We start from the raw sequence: 27,021 nt of genomic DNA, 5'->3' as shown, positions 1-27,021 counted from the left end.
TTGGTTTTGGTGGTATAATATACATAAGTTTACCAAAAGTAACATTAGCACATTCACAATATTGTGTAACTGTCACCACTACCCAGTTTAAAATCATCTTCCTCACCTTAAGAGATGCCATTAAGCAGCCATTCCCTGTTCCCCTCTCCCCCTTGAAGCCTCAAAATCTGCTTTCTATGTGGATTTGCTGACGCTGGGCGTTTCATATAAACAAAATCATACAATAAATGGCCTTTTTATCTGGCTTCATTGACTTGGCACATGTCCAAGGTTCACCTGCATAGCAGCATGTAGTGGCACTTCATCCTTTTTTGTGGCTAAATAATATTCCATTTTGTTTTTCCACTTATCAGCAGGTGGACATTTGGGCTGCCTCCACCTTTTGGCTATTGTGACTTGTGCTGCTCTGAACATTTGTGGTCAAGACTATGTGTGGGCCGGGTATTGTGGCTCACACCTGTAATCCCAACACTTTGGGAGGCTGAGGTGGGCGGATCACCTGAGGTCAGGAGTTTGAGACCAGCCTGACCGACATGGAGATACACCGTCTCTACTAAAAATACAAAATTAGTGGGGCATGGTGGCGCCTGCCTGTAATTCCAGCTACTTGGGAGGCTGAGGCAGGACAAGTGCTTGAACCCGGGAGGCAGAGGTTGTGGTGAGGTGAGATTGTACCATTGCACTCCAGTCTGGGCAACACAGCGAGACTCTGTCTTAAAAAAATAATAATAAATAAATAAATAAAAAAAGACTGTGTGTGGGCTTATGTTTCATTTCCCTTGGATCAGTGTCTAGAATGGAATTCTTGGTCACACGGTAATTCTATGCTTGAGTTTTAAGGAACTGGCAGATGGCTCCAATGTGGCTGCCCCACTTTACATGCCCACCAGCAATGGTCGAGGGTTCCAATTTCTCCACATCTTTGCTGACACTTGTTATTGTCTGACTTAATTGTGGCCACTGTATTGGGTGTGCTGTAGCTAGCTTGTGGTTGGGATTTGTGTTTTCCTAATGGCTAATGATGTTACGCATCTTTTCATGTGCTTGTTGGCACTCTTACTTTTAACAGTTTTGTTAAGTCACCGGGAAGAGGAAAGAGTACATAAGGAAGTGCATTTACTCCCAATTTGCTACAGACCAAAAACCTTCTAGAATCCCACCTGCACTAACAAAGACTCTAACCCCCCACCAGAACTGTCTACCCTCCACCGTGGCACCATGGTGTGCTTGGGAATGCGTCTGGCATGGCCAGGCCTCACTCGCTTCATGATTCCAGCTGCATCCATCTTTGAGTATCCCTCTCTTCAACCTGTCACGTGGGCTACGCCCTTTGCTGCTACCTGTGCGTCTGAGCACAGCAGCTCTTTTTTGGCATGCTCTAAACTCCCACTCCCCATTTGGGTGTCATCACCTAGGGTTTTTGTTCCTGACCCTTCACTGCAGGCCCAGCACGGTGCTGTGAAAAAGTAACAAATCCACACCTATTTGTAAGAGGATGTAAGTAGCTCTTGTGAACAAGGATGGTGATGATGGCAGAGGCACAGCCCCAGGTCCTTGGCGCCACCCCCTCACCATGACAGGCCAGTTGTCCCGCCCAGTTGTTGCAGCCCCTTGGCCAGCTGCCCTTTGGCTAGGGCTGAAGCGTGAGGACAGGGACGCTTACGCCCTCTCCATCTTGAGTTACTAGAACACACAATATACTTCAAGGACAAACAGACCAATTTGAGTAACATGAAAATTGGGTTTAAACAATTTTCTGTTCATACACTTAAAAATCCAAAGATTTAAGAGAACGGGTAAGCATAATAAAGTCACAATGAAAAACAGGCAATGATGTTTCAGATTTACACTTAGGATGTGCCCAGCAAGCAATCTGGAGGCACTAAGTGTTAAATTGGCTAATCTTGATTTGATGATTCAGCTTTTATGTAAGTAATATTTACTAATTTTAGTACATTGAGTGTATATATACTCACTTCAAAGCTGAGAGAAGGAATGTTCTCCTTTTGACAACTTTTGTAAACAAGTACAATTTAAAATACAGAACATCTCCCTAAACTTTAGGAATGTATACATACTTATACCAATGTGCCTACATGACATATGGACTTACACAGTACATGCTCTTACAGGTTTTTTTTTTGAGGGGGGGGACGGAGTTTTGCTCTGTTGCCCAGGCTGGAGAGCAAAGGTGTGACTTCAGTTCACTGCAACCTCTGACTCCAGGGTTCAAGCGATTCTCCTGCCTCAGTCTCCCAAATAGCTGGGATTACAGGTGCCCGCCACCACGCCCAGCTAATTTTTTTGTGGGGTTTAATTTACAGGTTTTATAAATTATAAGCCTACCTTTCTCTCTAATTATTCTAGCTGAGATCTTTCCTGCTCCAAAAGGGAGAAGACAGAAGACCATCCACCCAAAAACTGAGATAAAAAAGCCACCTGCAAGGTCTAAAGGCATTTACCAAGTGCTTGCTTCCAGGAAAAAATTATTTTCCAAACCTCAAACTGAAATTACTCAAGGAAAAAAGCTGGAATAAATGATCGCATTATAAATGCTTCTAAGTAAAACCGGCAAAATTGTGATTACAGATGAGAAAAATCCAACAAAATACAGACTCATATTCACGTGTTGAGCCAGTGTGGACCATATGATGGTTTGCGATTTAACATAATCCTTTATTTTGCTGAAGTCTAATGGGCATGAAAATCTGAGAGCCATAAAGTAAAGCACGTTAGAAAAGCACAGTCCAGGTGCAGTGGCTCATGCCTGTAATCTCAGCACTCCAGGAAGCTGAGGTGGGAGGACTGCTTGAGCCCAGGAGTTTGAGACCAGCCCGGGCAACATAGAAAGACCCCATCTCTAAAAAAAGTTTTGTTTTTTAAAAAAGCACATCTTTTGGACATACAGCAAATTAAGTTGGCAGGCTAGGTCATATACCTGGTAGGTAGCCTGGAGTCAGATGAACCAGCCACTGACCAGATATGCGACCTCAGCAAGTTACTGCCTTTGTACCTCAGTCTCCTCATCTGTAAAATGGAAATAATAAGCATGGGCCTCACAGTGCTGTCATGACGATTATAGGAGTGAATATTACATTTATAATGTGCTTAGAACTGTGCCTGGCATATAGCAGGTACAGTGTTCAGTAAATAAAATCTCCTCTTGTTTCTTTGCTATTTTTGTGGAAGAATTTTAATCTCTTTAAAGTGAGTCTAACCTGTAACTAAAAGATAAGTGATTTTGGTCAATTATAACTGCTGTGGCTCAGCTCAGCTCTTTCCCTACTGTGGTATAAATTCTATTATCCAGATCTTAGGAATATATTTGTAATATTTTTGTGAATTAGTAACAGTTCAAAAATGTTTCAAAATTTATTTTATTTTATTTTTTAAAGACAGAGGCTGGCTCTGTCACCCAGGCTGGAGTACAGTGGTGTGATCATGGCTCACTGCAACCTCTGCATCTCATGTTGAAATGATTCTCATGCCTCAGCCTCCTGAGTAGCTGGGATTACAGATGCACACCACCATGCCCGGATAACTTTTGTATTTTTAGTAGAGATGGGGTTTTGCCATGTTGGCCTGGCTAGTCTCGAACTCCTGGCCTCAGATGATCTGCCTGCCTCAGCCTCCCAAAGTGCTGGGATTACAGGCGTGAGCCACCGCGCCCGGCCTGAGCCACCGTGCCTGGCTTCTGCTCTAATTTTTAGACCAAAGACTGTCAGATTGGATTATGAGTATCAGCAAGACAAATCTACAATATAGTTTTTAAAAACTGCATAATCCATAAGCATTCTATCAATGATTAAAGGAAATCTATGATTTTCTAGGTTCCCTGATAGTCAGGAGATAAAATCTTCTGTTTTGTGCCCAATTTAAGAAACTGGCCCAAACAATAAATGATTCAAAATGCAATGACTGACTAAACTGCAACAAAATAACAGCCTCAATTTACACAATGGTGAGCTCTAAAAAGCTCAAAGCAAATTTATAAGCTCCCCAAAGAAAGTCTGTTATTTCCTGAGAAGTCAAGGAGAACAACCTTTACTTTTCTCTGCTATAAGGATGAAAAAACTGATTCAAAGGTTCTTTTAAAGATTTTGGCAAAACATTTTCCGCTTACCATTTCTGTTTTCCCTTTCACCTTTTCAAAATTTTCTGAGTTATAAAAATAAACTTGCTTGATTTAGGAACAAAACTGGAAGTTTATGAAAATGTCAGCTTCCTCTTTTAAATGGGCACTGCTGGGTAGGTGTGCTGCCTTGAACTGAACTGTGTACAGGTGATGAAGGATTTACCTTTATCACGTGTGATAAAGGATTTAACACGTGATAAAGTCACATGAGTGACTTCAGGTACACACACTGACCACCTGTTGAGTGGCATGAATTTGACCCTATGACCTATTATTTAACAATTAAACAGCGGGAGCGGCTGGGCAAAGTGGTTCACGCCTATAATCCGAGCACTTTGGGAGGCTGAGGCGGGTGGAACATTTGAGGTCAGGAATTCGAGACCAGCCTGGCCAACATGGTGAAACCCCGTCTCTACTGAAAAAGAAAAAGAAAGAAAGAAAAAAAAAAATATATATATATACACACACACACACACACACACACATATATACACACACACACACATATATATACACATATATATATACACACACACACACACACACAAATTTGCTAGGTGTGGTGGCAGGTGCCGGTAGTCCCAGCTACTCAGAAGGCTGAGGTGGGAGAATTGCTTGAACCCAGGAGGTGGAGGTTACAGTGAGCCAAGATCGCACGACTGCACTCCAGCCTCGGCAACAGAGCGAAACTCTATCTCAAAAAAATAAAAATAAAACTAAATAAAATAAACAGTTGGATTAAAATACGTTACTGGCCAAACCCTGACTACAGATCTCTGGGTTTGGGTTTATGGTTTGTTTGCTCTGCCCAACAAGACAAAGAAGTTAGGACCTGAGTATCCCATGCTACTGTGGTTGTTAGGATTATGTCGTTAATGCACCTTAAACCCAGACACTTAGCTAGCTGGTAGTAAGGAAATGCTTTTTCTTTGGAGAAAAGGATACCAAATTCCTCACAAGATTACCCCAGTAGAAGCAAGCAACTGGATGACACAAGAGATCTTCTACTGTCCGGGTGAGGGCCAAACTGCAAAAATGTGAGGCCTTGTGGGCCAACCGTCTCTGCTGCAGTCACTCAGCCCTGCTACTGCATTGTATCCCGTCTGAATGCAACCACAGACAGGAACAAATGGGCATAGTTGTGTTCCAATAAAACGTTCTTGGCCGGGCGCGATGGCTCATGCCTGTAATTCCAGCACTTTGGGAGGCCAAGACGGGCGGATCACGAGGTCAAGAGATAGAGACCATCCTGGCCAATATGGTGAAATCCCGTCTCTACTAAAAATACAAAAAAAAATCAGCTGGGTGTGGTGGTGGGCACCTGTAGTCCCAGCTACTAGGGAGGCTGAGGCAAATGAATCACTTGAACCTGGGAGGTGGAGGTTGCAGTGAGCTGAGATAGCGCCACGGCACTCCAGCCTGGCGATGGAGCGAGACTCCGTCTCAAAAAACAAACAAACAAACAAACAAACAAACAAACAACTTTCTTTACAAGCAGGCCCTGGTCATCCCTGGCTGTAGTTTGCTCAGCCCTGTAGTTAAGGTACCTCTGGTAAAGGTGATATTTTAGCAAAATGAAATTTAAAGGTTTCAAATTATATGCTAACTCTTATCTTCAAGTCATTGAGAACATTCAGCATGAAAATAACTAGAATTTGGTATTTCTCTTTAAATCATCAATATTTTTCTATCATTTTCAAATATACTTGAAAAAAGAGCAAGGACACATTTTCTGAATCATCTCTCTAATAGAATAGATTCTATTCATAAACAGTCTTTTATTTCAAGGAGCAAAATCAAGAAATGAATTCTCTGGTGGGGGTGAAATGTAGGTCTGACAGATTTGCACATCATTTAAATCTGTCATTATTTCTTAAGTTTTAGATACTAAGACTAACTTGCAAATTTTACATATGTATATTATTAAGTATCTTCTTCGTAAGAAGTAGGCTGGGTGCAGTGGCTCACGCCTGTAATCCCAGCACTTTGGGAGGCCGAGGTGGGTGGGTCACCTGAGGTCAGGAGTTTGAGACCAGCCTGACCAACATGGTGAAACTCTGTCTCTACTAAAATTGCAAAAAATTAGCTGGGCATGGTAGCGCATGCCTGTAATCCCAGCTACTTGGGAGGCTGAGGCAGGAGAATTGCTTGAACTTGGAAGGCGGAGGTTGCAATGAGCTGAGATCACACGATTGTACTCCAGCCTGGGCAACAAGAGCAAAACTCCATCTCAAAAAAAAAAAAAAGGAAAAAGAAGTGAACTATAGTATTTTTCAGAAAATCAGAGAGGCTCTCCCATTGCTTGGCATTTCTCCTTTTCATTTCCTGGTGATTTCCAACGGCAAAACTTTTACATCTTCCACAAGGCTGAGGCAGGAGGATTGCTTGAGCCCAGGAGTTCAAGACCAGCCTGGGCAACATAGCAAGACCCTGTCTGTCTCAAAAAACAGAAAAAATTTACACCTGCAATAAAGAGAACAACCAGCCCGACATGGAAGAGAACAATAAGAGGACTTGGCAAAACCCTTACAGAAAGAATCCTTCATGAACAGCCATCAAGAGATACAATAAAAACACCTAGTGAAATTGGAGTCTCAAGAACTTCAAGCAAGGGAACTGCTGTACAAATGACAAAAGTCAATTTGCAAACTCAGTAATAAAAAAAAAACCCATAATTTAAAATGGGCAAAGGATCTGAACAGACATTTCTCCAAAGAAGATATGCAAATAGCCAGTAAGAATATGAAAAGATAGCCGGGCAGTGGCTCACGCCTGTAATCCCAGCACGTTGGGAGGCCGAGGCGGGAGGATCACCTGAGGTTAGGAGTTCGAGACTAGCCTGACCAATATTGTGAAATCTCGTCTCTACTAAAAATACAAAAATTAGCTGGGTGTGGTGGTGGGGTACTGTAGTCCCAGCTATTCGGGAGGCTGAGGCATGAGAATAGCTTGAACCTGGGAGGCAGAGATTGCAGTGAGCTGAAATCGCGCCACCGCGCTCCAGCCTAAAAGTCAATTTGCAAACTCAGTAATTAAAAAAAAATTAATGTAAAATGGGCAAAGGATCTGAATAGACATTTCTTCAAAGAAGATATGCAAATGGCCAGTAAGAACATGAAAATATGCTCAATGTCGTTAGTCACTAGGGAGATGTGAACGTAAGCCAAAATGAGAGCCCACTTCACACTACAGGATGTGTAAAATCGTTTACAGGATGGCTATACTAAAAAAAGAGACAATAACAAGTGTTAAAGATGTACAGCATATGAATGGTTGGATACGGCTGGAATTAAACGGGAAGCAACTGCTAGTGGGTAAGGGTTTCTTTCTGAGGTGATGAAAATATCCTAAAGTTAACTGTGGTGATAATCATACAACTTTGTGAATATACCAGTGAACTGTATACTTTAAATGGGTGAACTATATCTCAAGCTGCTATAAAAATAAATACAACAAAAAATTAATTTGCAGATTTCAAAAAAGAACTAAATAGGACTTCCAGTAATGAAAGATAGGCACTGTAATAAAAAAATTCAATGGAACCAGCAATTAGGAAATAAAAATTTAAAAGACCATTTACAATAGGACAAAACACATAAAGAATGAATCTATAAAAAAGCAGGAGACTTCCACAATAAAAAACACAAAAGTAGTGCTACAGAAATGAAAGAAATCTCAAATAAATGAAATCATACACCATTTTCATGGATTAGAAAATCCGTATTTGCTAAGATGTCAATATTGCTAAGATGTCAACTCCACCTAAATCCACCTGTAAATTCAATGTATTCCAATCAAAATTCCAAGCGAATTTTTTAAAGTGGAAATTGACAAGCTGATTCTAAAATATAAGCAAATGCAGAGGTCCTAGAATAGCCAAGGTACTATCAAATAAACAGAGGAGTTATGCTACTAGGTATCAAGATTAGAAAGTTGCAGTAATTAAGACAGTCTGTTATTGGTGCAAGGATAGCAGAGCATCCTTACAGACAGCCAAGTGTGTAGCTGTGTTGCCTCCTTGTCTCCCAGTGATAACCCAGGTGGTGTTACAAAAATGAGTAACTGCAAGAGAAATTGGCCAACAAAACTGAAGAGGCAGAAATGAAATGAAAAGTAGCAACACTGAGTCAAACGTACATGGAGTTAGAGAAGAAATAGCTGACTGGAAATGCTGACACTGCTGGCCTTTGAGGCACTGGAGGAACGGCCACAGGAACTGAGTGAGGCCGAAACTTATCAACATAATTGAGGCAAGTGGCTGTGATGAAAAGGATGAAGGTGTTTCAGGGAAAGGGATGCCAGCAAAAAAACAAAACAAAACAAAACACAAAAAACAAACTTCACCTTGAAGGAACTGTTGAAGGTATTTCACAACATTGTAATCGCAAGGATAAAATGTTGGAAGCCGATCCAAATTTGGCAAGGAGTATGGCAATTTGCTAAAACATAGAAAAGATGCTCACTCTATCATAAGCCATGAGAAGGTGGCAAGCACTATTTACACCACTCCTGATAGGATTTTTACATTTAAAAACTCTAATTCCCAATGTTTCTAATGCTTCAAAGTGCACTAATATTAGTTTTACTATTGTTTGATTTCCCTGTACATTTCTAACTGACAGAGTTTTTAACAAACATTTTTAAAGGTCATAGAACAATGTGATTTTGTAGCATCAAGATGACTTTGTGTGGTTTCAGCTTGCACATTTTTATGATGCCATTACTATGCAAAGCAGGGCTGCCTGATTTTAAAATTAATGAGTTAAATGTACCACTTAAGAAATTAGAAAAAGAGCAGCCATAAAAAAGGATGAGTTCATGTTCTTTGCAGGGACATGGATGAAGCTGGAAACCATCATTCTCAGCAAAGTAACACAGGAACAGAAAACCAAACACTGCATGTTCTCACTCCTAAGTAGGAGCTGAACAATGAGAACACATGGACACAGGCAGGGGAACATCACACACCGGGGCCTGTCGGGGGGTGGGGGGCTGAGGAGGGATAGCATTAGCAGAAATATCTAATGTAGATGATGGGTTGATGGGTGCAGCAAACCACCATGGCATGTGTATATCTATGTAACAAACCTGCATGTTCTTCACATGTATCCCAGAACTTAAAGTATAATAATAATAAAAAAAGAAATGAGAAAAAGAATAACAGAGTCATCTTAAAGATACGTGGAAGAGAGTAAAGGAGAGACCAATGAAACAGAAAACAAAGACACAATGGAGAGACTTGAACAACTGGTTCATGAATAATCAAGAAAAATATATATTCTGGCTGGGTGCAGTGGCTCATGCCTGTAATCCCAGCACTTTGGGAGGCCGAGGTGGCCAGATCACTTGAGGTCAGGAGTTTAAGACCAGCCTGGGCAACATGACAAAACCCCATCTCTACTAAAAACACAAAAATTAGCCGGGCATGGTGGTAGGCACCTGTAATCCCAGCTACTCAGGAGGGTGTGTCACGAGAATCGCTTGAACCCGGGAGGCAGAGGTTGCAGTAAGCCGAGATCGCACCACTGCACTTCAGCCTGGGCGACAGAGTGAGACTCTGCCTCAAAAAAAAAAAAAAAGAAAGAAAAGAAAAATGTTATATATTCTTACAAACTTTTATTACCTACTGTAGGAGGAGAATGTCAATGAAGAAAATTGCCACTGTTTTTAAATTCTGAAATATTTGCGAATGTGTGAAGCAGAAACAGACAGGCATCTTTCCAGTCTCTGATACAGAAGCCACAAGGCACATCATCTCATTTCATCTAATGACCTGGAAGGCGTGGCTGTCACCTCCACGATGAGTAAATAACCCACTGCCCACGGTGAAGTGCTGCCCCGGGTCACACAAGTTAACAGCAGGAATGTGGCAACGTCACCGCTCCCGAGCATCTCCTAGGTGCCAGGCGGCATGCTCTCCGGCTGTCTCAGGGGAAAGTGAGATGTGGCCTGGCCTTACTGTCCTGGGTCACAGGATCTTTCCCGGACTCGCCTGGGCGGGGTGAGCTCTGCAACCCAGGCAGCACCCATGTCCCTACCATCCCTGGAGGGGTAACCACCCCCACAGTCCATGCTCTGCCTAGCTTGGCTGCCAAACACCTTGCTGGGGACATGTGACCCAAGGTGGTTGCCCATGGAGGTTATCACTTGTTACCTCTTAGGCTCATGCAGAAAAAGGTGATGGCTACGTTTACCCTTAGGGCCTATCAGCCGCCCTGAGGAAACACCGCATCCTGCAGCCACTGAGGAAGAAGTCACCCAGGAGGCTACTGAGGATGAAATGAGACAAAAGTGCCCGGCATGCGGTGGACACATCCAGAGACCCGCGTTTCTGTACGGAAGCATGTGGTGCAAGAGCAGGGCAATACTTCTAAGACGGCACAAGAGCGGAGCAATACTTCTAAGACGAGTCACGCACATGCTACTCTTCTGTGATTTCCACCATCCTTACCCCGTAACTCCTGGCGTTTATGGTCGGAACCCCAGTGAAACCACCATTTCCAAGGGGACTGTGACCGCTTATCATGACGCCTGCCAGCCGCTCAGACACTAACGACATCCTCTCATCCCCTTCTTGAAAAGTCCCCTGTCAGCCTGGGTGCAGTGGTTCACACCTGTAATCCCAGCACTTTGGGAGGCTGAGGCAGGTGGATTACCTTAAGTCAGGAGTTCAAGACTAGCCTGGTCAACATGGTGAAACCCTATCTCTAATACAAAAAAAAAAATATGGTCGGGGGCAGTGGCTCACGCCTGTAATCCCAGCACTTTGGGAGGCCAAGGCGGGCAGATCATGATGTCAAGACATTGAGAACAGCCTGGCCAACATGGTGAAACCCCGTCTCTACTAAAAATACAATAATTAGCTGGGTGTGGTGGTACACACCTGTAGTCCCAGCTACTCAGGAGGCTGAGGCAGGAGAATCGCTTGAACCTGGGAGGCAGAAGTTGCAGTAGCCAAGAATGCGCCACTGCATTCCAGCCTGGTGACAGAGTGAGACTTGGTCTCAAAAAAAAAAAAAAAAAAAGAAAACAACAACAACAACAACAACAACAATAGCAGAAAAAACCTACAGCTACTCTAAGGCCCCCTATCCCAAGGCCACTATTTCTTCCTCTGTGCTTGTATCTCCCCTTCCCAAATAGAAACAGACTGGAAAGGTTGGCTGTGGTCTTCTGGGGTAAAAGTGAGAGGGCCCTGGAAAAACAGCAATTATGAAGTTTTTGTTTGTTTTTTGAGATGGAGTCTCGCTCTGTTGCCCAGGCTGGACTGTAGTGGCGCGATCTCGGCTCATCACAACCTCTGCCTCTTGGTTTCAAGTGCTTCTCCCGTCTCAGCCTCTTGAGTAGTTGGAATTACAGGCACGCGCCCCTGTGCCTGGCTAATTTTTTGATATTTTTAGTACAGACAGGGTTTCACCATGTTGGCCGGGCAAGGCTCGAACTCCTGACCTCGGGTGATCCGCCCACCTCGGCCTTCCAAAGTGCTGGGAGTACAGGCCTGAGCCACTGCGATGCCTGGCCGCAGTTACAAAGTTTGAAGTATACGCATGCTGGTAAAACCACACACCAGCCCACGAGGGAAAAAAACACGACTCCACTCAGACACACACAAAACGCGGAAGCACCATGTACACCCAGGGCACCGCTAACATTTCTATTAGTCCTGCCCTTTCACTGAAAGTTGTTGAAAACAGACCTTTAATACCAGAGATGCCGACATGGGGGCTGTCACCAGGCCATCTCCTAATAGCCACACTCTCTCTGCCCTGGTGTTCCTTGACCCACGCCTGAGGAGCTTTGCTGGCAGCTGGGTCCTGGGCATGTGATCTAAATTGGGCCATGGGGTATAAGGGGCAGTGTGCTGGAGCTTTGGGGCAAAGGTCGCCAGCACACCTGAGAAGAAATTCCCCTTCCTACTTTTGAAGACAATGGGGAGAGAGAGGATGTGATGGTTGGAGAAGCAGTGGCAGCCATCCTGGCACCATGAGGAAATGAGTATGAGGATGAGAAGACAGAGAGAAGGAACCTGGGTCCCTAGCGATGATTAACTGACAACCTGCTGCTCCTCATGTGGAATAATAAAGATGCTGATTGCTTAACTCACTGTTCATTGGGTATTTTATTTTTTTACTTTTGGGCCAAAGCATCCTACGTTGTTCACACAGCAATGAGTGAGCCGATCCAGGAGGGAGCTAAGTCTAAGTATCCACAGCTAGACATCAGAAATGGTTCCGCTGTCACACAGGCCGACCCTCGAGGCGCACAGAATGAGCGTTTTGAAATGATTCATGATTTTCACATATGTGATAACACCCCTTCAAGTTTTCTCGTAGGGAGAGTTAAGTTTCATGATGAAGTTGTGAATACCAAGTACCACCACGGAGTAACTAGACAATAAGACCTTCTTGGAAGATGAGAAAAATACAATCTATCTTTGATCGTTTTTTTTTTTTCTACGAATTGTCCACGACTCTTCCATATAGGGAATTTAAACAGATACGGGGTGCCTTTTCAGTCTGAACTGTATCAATAAAATAAAAATGGAGCCAGTCAAGGAAGTAACTTCTCCTGAGCTAGCATTGTACCATGGAATTGTCAGAAACAAGAAGAAAAACCAGTAATTACATGAGATAGCAAGTATTAAGCAAAAGGATAGCTTGAAACGAAATACAACAGAAAGTTATTTCTGTTCCCTCTGAATAAAATACATACGCACAAGTGGCCAGGCACGGTGGCTCTCACCTGTAATCCTAGCATTTTGAGAGGCGGAGGCGGGTGGATCACCTGAGGTCAGGAGTTTGAGACCAGCCTGGCCAAGATGGTGAAATCACGTCTCTATTAAAAATAGGAAAATTAGCCGGGTATGGTGGCAGGCACCTGTAATCCCAGCTGCTCAGGAGGCTGACGCACGAGAATTGCTTGAACCCTGGAGGCAGAGGCTGCAGGGAGCCAAGATCATGCCACTGCACTCCAGCCTGGGTGACAGAGTGAGACTCCATCTCAAAAAACAAACAAAAACAAACAAAAAAATACACCATATATATATATATGCATGCACATGAAAGAAATTTCACCATCGCAAAATATTTTCCTCACTGAAATGAAAGTTCTAAGCCTGTATTGTTTATACCAACATAGTTGCTGTGGAAATAGCTGTTTCAACATTAGGAACTCACGGCTGACTCAAGTAAGGTGTGGAGCAGAAGTCTTATTTAAACAGTGGCAGGACCCATAAAACATTAAAAAGGCAAACTGGGTGTGGTGAGTCGGAGCGCCATATGTTTTAATGTAAGGGTCACGCATGTTTTCTTTCTGAGGCATGATACCAATAGGATGTTACTTTTTATTTATGCTATTTTTGGAACCCTATAATCATCTCAACAACTCCCCTAAACATCCTAGATTTTGCTGTCTGCTTCTGTCTAAATCCAGCAACCTCCGTATTTTATTACATTCATCGTGCTTGGAACAGAGTTACTACGGTTCAGTCCTCGCTGGCACATGCAGGATTATGGCACCAACCAGGGCACAGGCAGGATTTTGGAAAACTTCTGCATGTAATTGAGTCCATTAAATATAGCAGTACTGGGCTGGGTGAGGCCGGTCATCCTAGCACTTTGAGAGGCCAAGGCGGGGGGACTACTAGAGGCCAAGAGTTCAAGACCAACCTGGCCAACACAGAGAGACCCCATCTCTAACATAAATAAATAAATAAATATAAAATAGTGTGTGTATATATATAAATAAATAAATAAATATAGGCTGGGCGCGGTGGCTCACACCTATCATCTCAGTACTTTGGGAGGCTGAGGCAGGAGTATCACCTGAGGTCAGGAGTTCAAGACCAGCCTGGCCAACATGGCAAAACCCCGTCTCTACTAAAAATACAAAAAAATTAGCCGGGTAGTGGCGGGCATCTGTAGTCCTGGCAACTCAGGAGGCTGAGGCAGGAGAATCACTTGAACTTGGGTAGCAGAGGTTGCAGTGAGCCGAGCTCATGCCACTGCACTCTAGCCTGGGCGAGACTCTGTCTCAATAAAAAAAAATAAAAATAAAAAATATCTAGATCTCTTTCTGGCAGTACTGATTTATTCACTAACAGGACATCACTTTCAGCATACGGTCTACCGTGTGCCTATGGCTTTATAAACTCAAGTGCAAAGTCCTCAGAGACCGTGAGGACCCAGGTCGCCTCTGCACCCAACAGCCCAGCTCCCCAACTCCACTGTCAGGCCTCTCATTTGTTCCTGTCTTTTATGGGTCAGTTAAGAGCTTCCCAAACAATCCTAAAAACCCTCAGGACAGCTCCATCAAGAAACCATGTGGCTTGCCCGCACCTTCCCTTGGTGATGCCCCCCTACTCCTCTGCTTCCCCTTCCTACTTCTTAACTGGACATGGATGCACTTTTCTTTAAACACACACACACACTTTACCATGATTTTTCCTCCGGTCAAGCCAGAAATTTTACCTTTTGTACAATAAAACATATTCAACACATTTTTAAAATGAGGGTGCTGTGTGGGGCTGTTTTAAAAGCCCACCTTTCCCTGCTGACAGTGAAGTGTTCTGTAAACAGAAGCCCAGATCCCCTCGGCAGCAGGCACTGCCCGGGGTGTGACCACCCTCTCTGCCTGCACAGGAGAGCGATTCATACCAGCAGAACCGGAAAAATCACAGCTGAAAGCAACCAGGGAAGAGGCAAGGGCCAAGAGAGCAACGTAAAGGAGTTGGATTTTCTACTAGGTGAGTCATAGGAAACACTCCGGCCGCAGCCCGAGGCCCCAGAGGGCCTGCTCGCCCATCAGGAATGTAGGTCAAACTCCCAGGGGGAAGGGTGAGAGCCCAGGCACCCATGGCAAAAGCTCAAGTTCCTAGGAGAGCAGGGAGGCTGGCCAGAAAACAAGGCCTCCAATCGCCCTCCGGCACCAGCCCCGGCCCACCCTCCGACTAAGCGTCAATTTCCACAGACCGCGGTGAAGCAGAACCGCATCATGCTGGCCCAGATCTCTCCTCTGTTCTGGACTGGGCCGTCCCACGAGTTTCTATCGGGGTTCACGGGATGACAAGTGGGGTTTACGTGTAAAGGGACAGATGGCTCACCCAGTTCAGTCGACACGGGGGACCCAGTGGCAATCTCACCGATCTTGGCCACTCCATCGTAGTAGGCTTTTCCTGCCAGGATCATAGCTAGACACGAAAAGCGACACACAAAATCGTCACTTAGACAAGGAAAGGAGGAAGCGACACAAGTTTTCTTCCAAGCACCCCTCGGTCCCTTCTGGCCACAGGGTTTGGGCCGTGGCAGGTGCGGCTCTCAGGAGGTAAGGCCTGTGTTGAGAGCTGCACCGGGGTGGAGGCCCCCCAGCCAAGGGACAGTCACATGAGATCCTCGTCTCTGCCCAGCCCCGGGGAACCTTCAGCAGCAGGGGCTGAAGGTCCAGAGAAGGCTCTGCTTGCTCCTGATGCCAGTTTCAGAGTGGATGTGTTCCTAACGTTGAACTAGGGCTTTGGCTGGGCACGGTGGCTCACACCTGTAATCCCAGCACTTTGGGAGGCTGAGGCGGGAGGATTGCTTGAGCTCAAGAGTTTGAGACCAGCCTGGGCAACATGGTAAAACCCCATCTCTACAAAAAAAAAATACATAAATTAGCCAGGCATGGTGGAGTGTGTCTGCAGTCCCAGCTACTTGGGAGGCTGAGGTGAGAGGATCGCTTGAGACCAGGAGGTGGAGGTTGCAAGTGAGCTGAGATCGTGACACTGCATTCTAGTCTGGGTGACAGAGCCAGATATTGCCTCAAAAATAAAAATAAAAAAAGAAACACATCCTCTCCAGCCTTCTGTTTTCTGAGCTAGTTCTTCTCCAGCACTCCAGGTCTGCAACATTCTTAGTCAGGAGGAGTTGTGTGAGGTGGTCTAGGAGTCTGGTCCTTTGATGGCAGTGTTTCATTTTTCTATTGAAAAAGACATTTTGAGCCACAACCAATCAACCTATTTGTTGCCAGGAGAGAATATATGAAATTTGAAATATATTATATTTCTAAAAAGCAATACAATTGTCTGAAAAAACAACTGAATCCTCTACATTTTTTTATTTTTTGGCAAAGACAGGAAAACTTTTATTGCTACAAGGTGGGTTCTAATTATCTTAAAAATAATACTGCCCCCTTCAAACTCATTCTGAAGACTAAATTATAACTACGTGACCTCCTGGGGCAAATTACTTACCCTTTCTGAAACAAAGGTTGCTCGTCCTTAAAATGCCCTAAGAATGTGAGCGACGGACGAACAAATGGAAGCTGCTAATACACTTTTTTCACTTTACAATCTAGGTTTGAAGGTACTGAAGGTGTATGATACAGACCCAGATTGGTTACTGTAATTTTGGAGAAAAGCATTTATTTGGAATTTTACTCTAAGATTGGTTTCAGACACAGAAATCAGTTTCTCCTGGAGCTTTGGAGACCACACGGTTTTGGAGCTAAAGGAGCCCTTGGGAATCCTAGAGGCTACACCAGCTGCAGTGCCCCAATGTATAACAGGCAATTGTTTTAACGAGGTGGATTTTATTTTATTTATTTTTTTTAGAGGCAGAGTCTTGTTTTTCCACCCAGGCTGGAGTGCGGTGGCACAATCATGGCTCACTGCAGCCTTGACCTCCTGGGCTCAAAGGATCCTTCTGCCTCAGCCTCCTGAGTAGCTGGGACTACAGGGACGTGCCACCATTCCTGGCTAATTACCAAAAAAAAAAAAAAAAAAAAAAAAAAAAAAAAAAATGAAGGGGCTGGGTGCAATGGCTTATACCTGTACTCCTAGCATTTTGAGAGGTTGAGGTAGGAGGATCACTTGAGCCTAAGAGTTCAAGACCAGCCTGGGCAACATAAGGAGACCCCCATCTCTATTAAAAACAAACAAAAAAACTAGCCAGGCACGGTGGTGGTGGCACATGCCTACAGTCCCAGCTACTCAGGAGGCTGAGGTGGGAGAATCGCTTGAGCCCAGAAGGTCAAGATTGCAGTGAACCACAACTGTACCACTGTATTCCAGCCTGTTGCCCAGGCTGGTCGTGAACTCCTGGGTTCAAACCATCCTCTCGCCTGAGCCTCCCAACGTGCTTGGATTATAGTTGTGAGCCACAGAATTAATTCATATGCAGGTCCAGCTGAAGGTATGAAAAGCCAAGACAGTAGTATTTTTTTTTTTCTGGCAAATTAATCTACTTGAGGATTTATTGTAGAGTTAAAAATTTATGGCTGGGTGCTGTGGCTCACACCTGTGATCCCAGTACTTTGGGAGGCTGAGGCGGGAGGATCACGAGGTCAAGAGATTGAGACCATCCTAGCCAACATGGTGAAACCCTGTCTCCACTAAAAATACAAAAATTAGCTGGGCATGGTGGTGCATGCCTGTAGTCCCAGCTCGGGAGGGTGAGGCAGGAGAATCGCTTGAACTCAGGAGGCAGAGGTTACAGTGAGCTGAGATGGCACCACTGCACTCCAGCCTGGTGACAGAGTGAGACTCAGTCTCAAAAAAATATATAAATACGTATTTTATATGAATACATATATATTATATATAAAATATAACTTATATACATATTTACGTGTATATATATGTTATGGTTTTTACTATATATGTATCCAACTTTAGGAAATGCAAACTCTAGCTACTGTACTACTGTAAGACTCAGAATAACCTTAAAGTGTAAATGTAAAAAGAACAATAGCAATTAGCATTTATATATATACTTAGTGAATCCAGCCAATGATGTTGAGACATGGTTCGTAATGTCATCAGCCCGTTGCACTGAGGGCAGCGGAGTGGAGATATTCTGGGACATACCCAAGGTCAATGTTGAGTCAGCGGGAAGGCACACAGCTCTGGCTGGGCACTTCACTTCCTCAGCTCTAAATGATGGTGCTTTCTGACTCTTTGGTCTCGGCTCGAACTAAGAAAGAAGTGACTCCACATAAAAACAAGGTGTGTAGCCAGGAAACTGTCAAGTTGTAAGACGTAACATCTTAGTATGAAGATTTTAAGTTGTAAAGTACTGATAATCTGAAAAGCAAATTAGTGGTGGAATGGTATGCAGGATTACACAATATTTAAACAAAATGTTTGGTTTGCATCCACACATGAAATCACAATTTTTCATTAACTGTTGACTTACATTGAAAACCATGTAACCTTCTCGGTCTTGTAAAATATCTTTGCTATGATAAGGCAACTTGAAAATTACAAATTTAGCCAGAAGAGATAACTAATACTTTCATAATTTTGCCTCCCTTTTGTGAGCACATTAAGATATTCTCTACTACTTGTTGTTTTAAGGAAAAAGGCATATTAGTTCTTTTTTTTTTTTTTTTTTAAGAGTCAGGGTCTCACTCTGTTGCCCACACTGGAGTGCAGTGGTGTGATCATAGCTCACTGCAGCCTTAACCTCCTGGACTCAAGCGGCCCTCCCACCTCAGCCTCCTGAGTAGCTGGGACTACAGGTGCACGCCACCACACCTAGCTAATTTTTTATTTTCTAGAAACAGGGTCTCACTATGTTGCCCAGGCTGGTCTTGATCTCCTGGGCTCAAGCGATCCTCCCACCTCAGCCTCCCAAAGTGCTGGCATGACAGGCATGAGCCACAATACCTAGTGTAGTTCTATTTTAGTGGTTGGCCAACTACTTCCTCAGTCTAGACTAATCTATGCACATCTACCTGATAATTTTTCTTTAAAATATGGTTTCATTGGGTGAACATTCTGCTTAAAGCCTTTGGTGGCCTCCCACTGCCCGTGAGGTAAGGTCACACCTCAGAGCCCATGGTAGATTTTTACAGTAATGGCCTTCCAGGAATCACACCTCCCAGAATTCCCAGCATATGTGGTCCCCTACCCAAGTGGTGTGGCCATGGTACCCGCTTTGACCCACAGGTTATCAGCAAGCATGACTCCCACAGGGGCTTGAGAGGTGCTGGCACTGGGATTTATACGCTTAGGACACCACTGCTATGGAGTGAAGACCGCATCTGGCCTCCTTGAAGAGGAAAGACCCCATTGTTGGGGGTGCATCCAGCCCACAGCCCTGCACAGGCCACAGAAGACTGCAGGTGCAGGAGTGAGTCCCGAGGGTCTGGAGAACTGCCCTGCCTTTACAGGAGAAATAAGCAGCTGTTGCTGTCTGAAGCCACTATGTTTGGGGGCAGTGAGGTACGCAGCATGACACAGCATAACAAGCTCTGACGTGTGCATTCAAGTGCACAGTGATCTGACCCTATCCCGCCCACTCCCCAACAGTGTGCCACCCATGCCAGTGTGGACCCCAGGTCCTAGCTTACTTTTTTTTTTTTTTTTTTTGAGACAGAGTCTTGCTCTGTTGCCAGGCTGGAGTGCAGTAGTGCAACTACTCACTGCAACCTCCACCTCCTGGGTTAAAGCGATTCTCCTGCCTCAGCCTCCCAAGTAGCTGGGATTACAGGTGCCTGCCACCACACATGGCTAATTTTTGTATCTTTAGCAGAGATGGGGCTTCACCACGTTGGCCAGGCTGGTCTCGATCTCTTGACCTTGAGATCCGCCTGCTTCAGTCTCCCAATGTGCTGGGATTACAGGTGAGAGCCATCGAGCCCGGCTGACTTGCTGTCTTTTATGCGTGTGGCAGTGTCTGCCTGCTGAAACCTAACATCTGGCAGCCAGCCCAGCTCCTGCAGGGCCTCCGCCCTGTTCCAGTCCACACCAACCCACACCACTCAAATTCTTGTGACACTGGTCTGTACAATGCTACTAGCCATTCACCTATAGACCTGGATTCTTTATTTTTATTTTTATTTTTTGAGACAGGGTCTTGCTCTGTCTCCTGGGCTGGAGTGCAGAAGTACAATCACAGCTCACTGTAGCCTCGAACTTCTGGACTCAAACAATCCTCCCACCCCAGCCTCCTGATAGGTAGGACCACAGGCGCATGTCACCATGCCCAACTAACTTTTTTTTTGAGATAGGTTTTTTTTCTTTTTTGAAGTCGAGTCTCACTCTGTTGCCCAGGCTGGAGTGCACTGGCACAATCTTGGCTCATTGCAACCTCTGCCTCCCAGGTTCAAGTGATTCTCCTGCCTCAGCCTCCCAAGTAGTTGGGACCACAAGCGCGTGCCACCACGACTGGCTAAATTTTGTATTTTTAGTAGAGACAGGGATTTACCATGTTGGACAGGCTGGTTTCCAACTTCTGACCTCAGGTGATCTGCCCACCTCAGCCTCCCAAATTGCTGAGATTACAGGCGTGAGTCACCGTGTCCAGCTCCAGCTAATTTTTAATTTTTTTTGTAGTGATGGGGTCTCGAATTCCTGGGCTGAAGCTGTCCTCCTGCCTCAGACTCCCAAAGTGCTGGAACTACAGGCATGAGCCACCACGCCCAGCCTGCCTTGTGTTCTAACATAACTGTGGACTGCACACCTAGCAGCCTCAACTATTTCCAAATTCTCACCAAGGTCTTTACACATTTACCTACATTTCTCAATGGCTTCAGCAGAGGCACGACCAGATGGCCTGAGAAATTCTGGAAATACTTTCTGAAGCACAGAATACTCCCTCCCCAGGAGGTGCTAAAGTGGCGAGAGCCCTTTGGGGAGAAGCCTTGTTAGCAGGAAGCTAAGCTGTAGGCAGCTCACTGGCTCACCTTGTAAAACTCTGCAGCTCATGCTAGAAAGAAAGAAAAAAAAAAAAAGAGGCAGCTCATGCTAGAAAGAAAAAAACAAAAACAAACAAAAAAAACCCTGCAGGTCACAGTGATTTCCTTCACAAGGACATCTAAAGCAATGACTTTGTGGCCTTGTGACTAAGCAATCTTCGAGGGAGAGTCAGAAGTGCATGGCTCTGGCTCTCTGGAGGACGGGGGCACCTGCAGAAGTCACAGGGACTGCTGGAGGGCAAGGGAGCAAAATCCCAGACCTGCTGCACTTCCTGCCGCTGAAATCCCCGAAAGCACAGCGAGGCAGAAGAGAGTGAATGAGCAGTTTACTTTTCCAGCGACTACACACAACGATGTTCCTCCTCACCCAGAGTTCACAGTCTAGCCAGCTCATGCCCCTTCCTTGGGCAGGTTCATGCTAAGCGTGTGTGAGGCCACAGGTTTATTTTCAAAATATCAACAGGGAGCAACCAAAGGTGTGGTATGGCAAAAAATATACCTAAGAGGCCGGGCGTGGTGGCTCACGTCTGTAATTCTAGCACTTTGGGAGGTTGAGGAGGGTGGATTACCTGACGTCAGGAGTTTGAGACCAGCCTGGCAAACATGGTGAAACCCCGTCTCTACTAAAAAAACAGAAATTAGCCGGGCATGGTGGTGCACACCCGTAATCTCAGCTACTTGGAAGGCTGAGGCAGAAGAACTGCTTGAGCCCAGGAGGCAGAGGTTGCAGTGAGCCGAGATTGCTCCACTGCACTCCAGCCTGGGTGACAGAGCAAGACTCTGAAAAAAGAAAGAAAGAAGAGATAAGAAAAAGATGTAAAACTTGATCTGAAGCTGCCTTCAAATCTAACTGTCAGAAACTACATTTCTACTTATGTTACTTGGTGACGTAAGTAGAACCGTCAGAGAGGATGAAACTGGGGTCTGAATGTTTTGGGGTGACACTTGCTACATTTTGGGGGAGAACTGTCTTGACCATGTTAGAATTTGGTGATTGCCAGCATTTTAAGTTTTTAAGGTGATCACTGATGCGTTTTAATAACATTCGCCTCTCAGGAGGAAAATGCATATCAGCTTCCTACACGCAAATCTCTTAAACTAACAACTCTGGTTCACAAAGACAGGCCAACACCAATACTCAAGTTCATTTTAAATGAAGCATAGATTTTGACATGAGAATCTAAGTCCAACTGTTTAATTTAGATGTTTTTCCATTCAGGCTAAAAAAAAAAAAGTTGTTTTTTTTTCTTTTTTGAGACAGGCCCTTACTCTGTTGCTCAGGCTGGGGTGCAGTGGCATGATCACAGTTCACTGCAGCCTCAACCTAAGTGATCACTCCGCCACACACTCCTGAGTAGCTGGGACTACAGGCGCATGCCACCACGTTCAGCTAATTTCATTCAGGCTAAAAGTAATGTTTCTCATGTTACTATCAAAAGTGACACATTGGGGGAAAAAAAGATGAAAAACATGATACATCTAAAGACAAGAAATTCTTTTATATACATAAAAGGGAAGTAATTTCTGTGCTGTAGGACACTAACTTATAAATGTCTTATGTACACATTTTATATTTGTTCGTTTACTAAGAATTTGGTTTAAAAAGCAGAAAGCACGGTTTTATAGTTAAAAGACATCACTTAGAGTAGCCTCGCTTTCATTCAATCAACCTGTTTCAAATACGCTAACATCATTGTGTACGGTCATTGCAAAGTTGTGTAGATTGCATTCGTTGTAAACAATTTTTGCCACTTAAAAGTATTTAAAAATTCAATACTAAGCATTTGAAACTAATTAAATATTTACTGAGTGGCTTTATATATAATCAATTCAGAAAAAGACTTACCATTTACAGCTTTCTCATAATTTTTCCCCAGGTTTATTAAATTTCGCAGCCCAGGATTGAACTGTTCCATAACATTCTGCCAAACAAAACACACAAATAAAATAAACAAATGATAAACCAAATCATCTTCAGATTTTGTTGCTGTGCGGCCCAGGATAGCTATGGACGCCTAACAGCACAGTCTACGAAGTGATGAATGCTGATGCAAAAACCATGAAGAACACCTATTCCCTTACCCAGTGGAACAGGGCTTGCAGGAGGCAAGGTGCCCGTAACCCTGGCAGTTCTCAGTTTCCCAAGGAGCTGCCTGGAATCTGCTATAATCGGAGTAGGCAGCAGGCATTCATGTCTCTACCATACCCTGCAGGGACTGTGGGCCTGGCATCCTCTTGGGTTTGAGTGGATTGCTAATGGTTCTCATTCTAGCGTTAAGGAACGCCAGTGCAGGATCAGCTATCTGTATTTAATTACAAAGGCAACGTTTTGAATAGATTTCAATAAATTTCTATCCATTGAATAGAAATTTCCAGGAATTTTTGTTTTTACTTTGCCTAATTATAGGGGTGTGGGCGGGGAGGGACATGGAAGGGGGCATTGGTGGCATGTTGCTGATGGCCCCAGGACACAGGCCTGCCTGGAAACTTCTTTCTGGGTGTCCCCGGCATTTTTTTTTTTTTTTTTTTTTTTTTTGAGACGAAGTCTCACTCTGTCACCCAGGCTGGAGTACAGTGGCACAATCTCGGCTCAGTGCAACCTCCGTCTCCCGGTTCAAGCAATTCTCCTGCCCCAGCCTCCCGAGTAGCTGGGATTACAGGAGCCCACCACCACACCCAGCTAGTTTTTTTTTTTTTTTTTTTTTTTTTTTTGAGATGGAGTCTCACACTCTTGCCCAGGCTGGAGTGCAGTGGCGCCATCTCCGCTCACTGCAAGCTCTGCCTCCCAGGTTCATGCCATTCTCCTGCCTCGGCCTCCCAAGTAGCTGGGACTACAGGCGCCCGCCACCACACCCGGCTAATTTTTTGTATTTTTAGTAGAGACGGGGTTTCACTGTGTTAGCCAGGATGGTCTCCATCTCCTGACCTTGTGATCTGCCTGCCTTGGCCTCCCACAGTGCTGGGATTACAGGCGTGAGCCACCGTGCCCAGCTGACACCTGGCTAATTTTTATATTTTTAGTAGAGACAGGGTTTTGCCATGTTGGCTAGGCTGGTCTTGAACTCCTGACCTCAGGTTATCTGCCCACCTTGGCCTCCCAAAGTGCGGGGATTACAGGCATGAGCCACCATGCCTGGCTGACACCTGGCTAATTTTTATATTTTTAGTAGAGACAGGGTTTTGCCATGTTGGCTAGGCTGGTCTTGAACTCCTGACCTCAGGTTATCTGCCCACCTTGGCCTCCCAAAGTGCGGGGATTACAGGCATGAGCCACCACACCCGCCTCCCTGGCATTTTTCCAGTGATTAGTTTATTCACTGAGGGAATGTGGAGTAACTACCATGGGCCAGGCCCTGCACATACAGCTAAGGATGAGACGGCACAGTTTCCCTCTCACAGATTTCATGGTGCAGGCCATGGCCAGGTTTCATTTTAACACGTGTTATTCCTCTCTCACTAGAAAGTCATAAAGACAAATGCTAGAATAAGTATAAGACAAATGCTAGAATAAGTATAAGACAAACAACTATTTGGGATGTGGGTCTAAATTTTAAAATACCCTAACTTTGAAGTACAGACAATAAGTCATTCCTATGGTACTCAGACTTCACGACTCACAACATGTGGCGATTGTGTTTGTTCCGTCCAGGAACAATAAGCTTCACGATATTAATCACTCCAAAGAGATCATTCAAGTCTCATCGACTCCTTCCCCAAAAGCATACTCCATTTATATAGATGACCGATACAAAAAAGAATGAACTGCTAGGCAACATTCAAAGAGGCAGGTGCTTTACACACATACCCTTCAGAATAAATGAATCAGGAGGAGACAGAGAATAGGATGACTCTTGTTTTTAATCAAACAGTGATAACGACAAAAAACAACCCATGCCTTGACCTTTCCATAGCCCTGGTCTTACACCCAAGAGCACTTTCAACTACGCTCCTATTTTTGTATTTATTACTACAGTTTTGAATATATATATATATATATATAAAATTTAATATTCTTGATTTTTTGATTTTGGAGAGTAACTGCAGCTTCCTACGACAGCAGATGAGGTCTTGGGTCTCTATACCTCTCGGTCTTCCTTTCCAGGGGACTTTCTGTGCAATTAGATGGCAATTTCCTGATGAATCTAGAGTCAGTGTTCATTATGACTTTGTACTAAGGCTGACGGTTCCTTTTCTCGGTAAAGCCTGGCTATTTTTCCTGGGATGGATAATTGTTTCTTTCCACCCCGCTACCTTTGCTTAGTTTTCTGTTTATCTACCTTAAACTTGTCCTCATGCCGTATTAGACTTGGCTGAGGCCTATCGGTGTTATTTTTCCAGTGTATAAAACTCTCAGCTAATTGCCCATTCCGTTTTTCCCTCGACTTCCTCTGAGGACTCTCCACCACCTTGCTCAGTGTGGCTTGACTGTCACGGTCGCCCTAGCATGGCCCTCCTGGTGGCCTGTGGCAGGACTCTTGTCAGCCAGGTCCACATCTTCCTCTCTCTCCAAAATGGAGATCACGCTCCAAAACTGATCTAAGAACTGACATGTGAGAGGTAAATCTGAGTCCCCATGTGTCTGAAATTACCTTTACCTTGACATTTGTTTGCTGTTTTGCTGAGTAGAGCCGAGTAGATTGAAACTAGTTTCCTTAGAATTTTTAAGACATCACTTGGTCAGGCGTGGTGGCTCATGCTTGTAATCCTAGAACTTTGGGAGGCTGAAGTGGGAGGATCACCGCGTGAGCCCAGGAGTTCCAGACCCACCTGGACAACATATCGAGACCCCCATCACTACAAAAAATAAAAACAATGAGCCAGGTGTGGTGGCTTGTGCCTGTGGTCCCAGCTACTTGGGAGGCTGAGATGGGAGGATCACTTGAACCCAGGAGTTTGAGGCTGCAGTTAGTTGTGATTGCACCACTTCACTCCAATTTGGGTGACAGAGTGAGGCAATGTCTTTAAAAAAAAAAAAAAAAAAGAGAGAGACAGCGAGATATTACTCCACTGTCTTTAGCATCTGGGTCTGCTGAAGTCAGCTGCCAGTTCTTCCGATGTGACTTTTTTTTTTAAAGCTTATTTCTGGAAGCCTTCTCTTGATTTCTGTGTTCTGAAATTGCACCATGGTCTGTCCCAGTGTGTGTTTTTTAAAAAAATTTATTTATTTATTTTACTGGATACTCAGTGGGACCCCTAGCCATGTGGAGAATTATGTCCTTCAGGTCCAAATATCGTTCCTGTTTTATTTCTTGTCTCTTCATTCTTTCTGGAACTCTGATGAAGATTTTATATATCCTGGATTTATTCTCTACCCTTTTTTGATTTTCTGCTTTCTGTATTTTTGTTCTACAATTCAAACAGATATCCTCAACTTTATGTTCCAATTCTATTTTTTTAATTTGATATACCTTAATTTCTCAGAGCATGGTCATGTTTCTTGATTGTTTTGTTTTGGTTTGGTTTTTGAGATGGAGTTTCACTCTGCTGCCCAGGCTGGAGTGCAGTGGTGTGATCCTGGCTCACTACAACCTCTGCCACCCAGGCTCAAGTGATCCTCCTGCCCCAACCTCCCAAGTAGCTGGGATCACAGGCATGCGCCACCATGCCTGGCTAATTTTTCGTATTTTTGGTAGAGACAGGGTTTCGCCATGTTGCCCAGGCTGGTCTAGAACTCCTGAGCCCTAACAATCTGGCCCCCTTGGCCTCCCAGAGTGCTGGGATTACAGGTGTGATCCCAGCTGCGCCCAGCCTTTTGATTGCTTCTTTTTAAAAGTACCCTCCTGTTCTTGTTTTATAGACGCAGTATCTTCTTCTGTCTGAACTGTAATTTTTTGGTGTGTTTTATTCCAGTTCCCGTATCATCTCCCGATTACCTTTTACTGTTTGATATCCCTGTCTTTCATGTTAGAAACTCTCTTCAAACGTGTGGTGATCCCTGATGGTCAGTTCGTATTTAGGAGTGCAGCCCGTCATTGCCGGCTGGAAGCCGTGGGTGTGTGCCCAGGGTAGTGGCTGACTTGCTGGCTTCATTCCGAGCGAATGGCCACTCTGCAGTCATCAGGGGCCACTGGGCTTCTGCTGAGAACTTTCTAATTTCCTGTCATTGGGTGGGGGACAATCATCGGATGGTCAGCTTTCCCAGTCAGGAAGGGGGCCGGGACTGGACAGTGCGCAGCTGATTTTCAGGGAATTCCTCTGTTTTCAGCTCAGAG

At 44.6% G+C, this 27,021-nt stretch overlaps 1 protein-coding gene across 1 annotated transcript in view; it reads right to left on the bottom strand.

Annotated features, from left to right (window-relative positions):
- Positions 1-27,021, bottom strand: part of BAIAP2L1 (BAR/IMD domain containing adaptor protein 2 like 1) — a 110,935-nt gene that overhangs the window by 49,347 nt on the left and 34,567 nt on the right. Inside the window, exons 2-3 of the mRNA XM_050784021.1 lie at positions 22,656-22,731; positions 15,237-15,323 (exon numbers count right to left, since the gene is read on the bottom strand). Coding sequence (XP_050639978.1) covers positions 15,237-15,323; positions 22,656-22,731 — 163 coding nt within the window. The remainder of the gene's footprint in view (positions 1-15,236; positions 15,324-22,655; positions 22,732-27,021) is intronic.

The sequence above is a fragment of the Macaca thibetana genome, chromosome 3, assembly GCF_024542745.1.
Source record: "Macaca thibetana thibetana isolate TM-01 chromosome 3, ASM2454274v1, whole genome shotgun sequence".
Lineage (NCBI taxonomy): Eukaryota > Metazoa > Chordata > Mammalia > Primates > Cercopithecidae > Macaca > Macaca thibetana.
The sequence above is the reverse complement of the archived record's forward strand: the minus strand, read 5'-3'. Positions and strand labels throughout refer to the sequence as shown.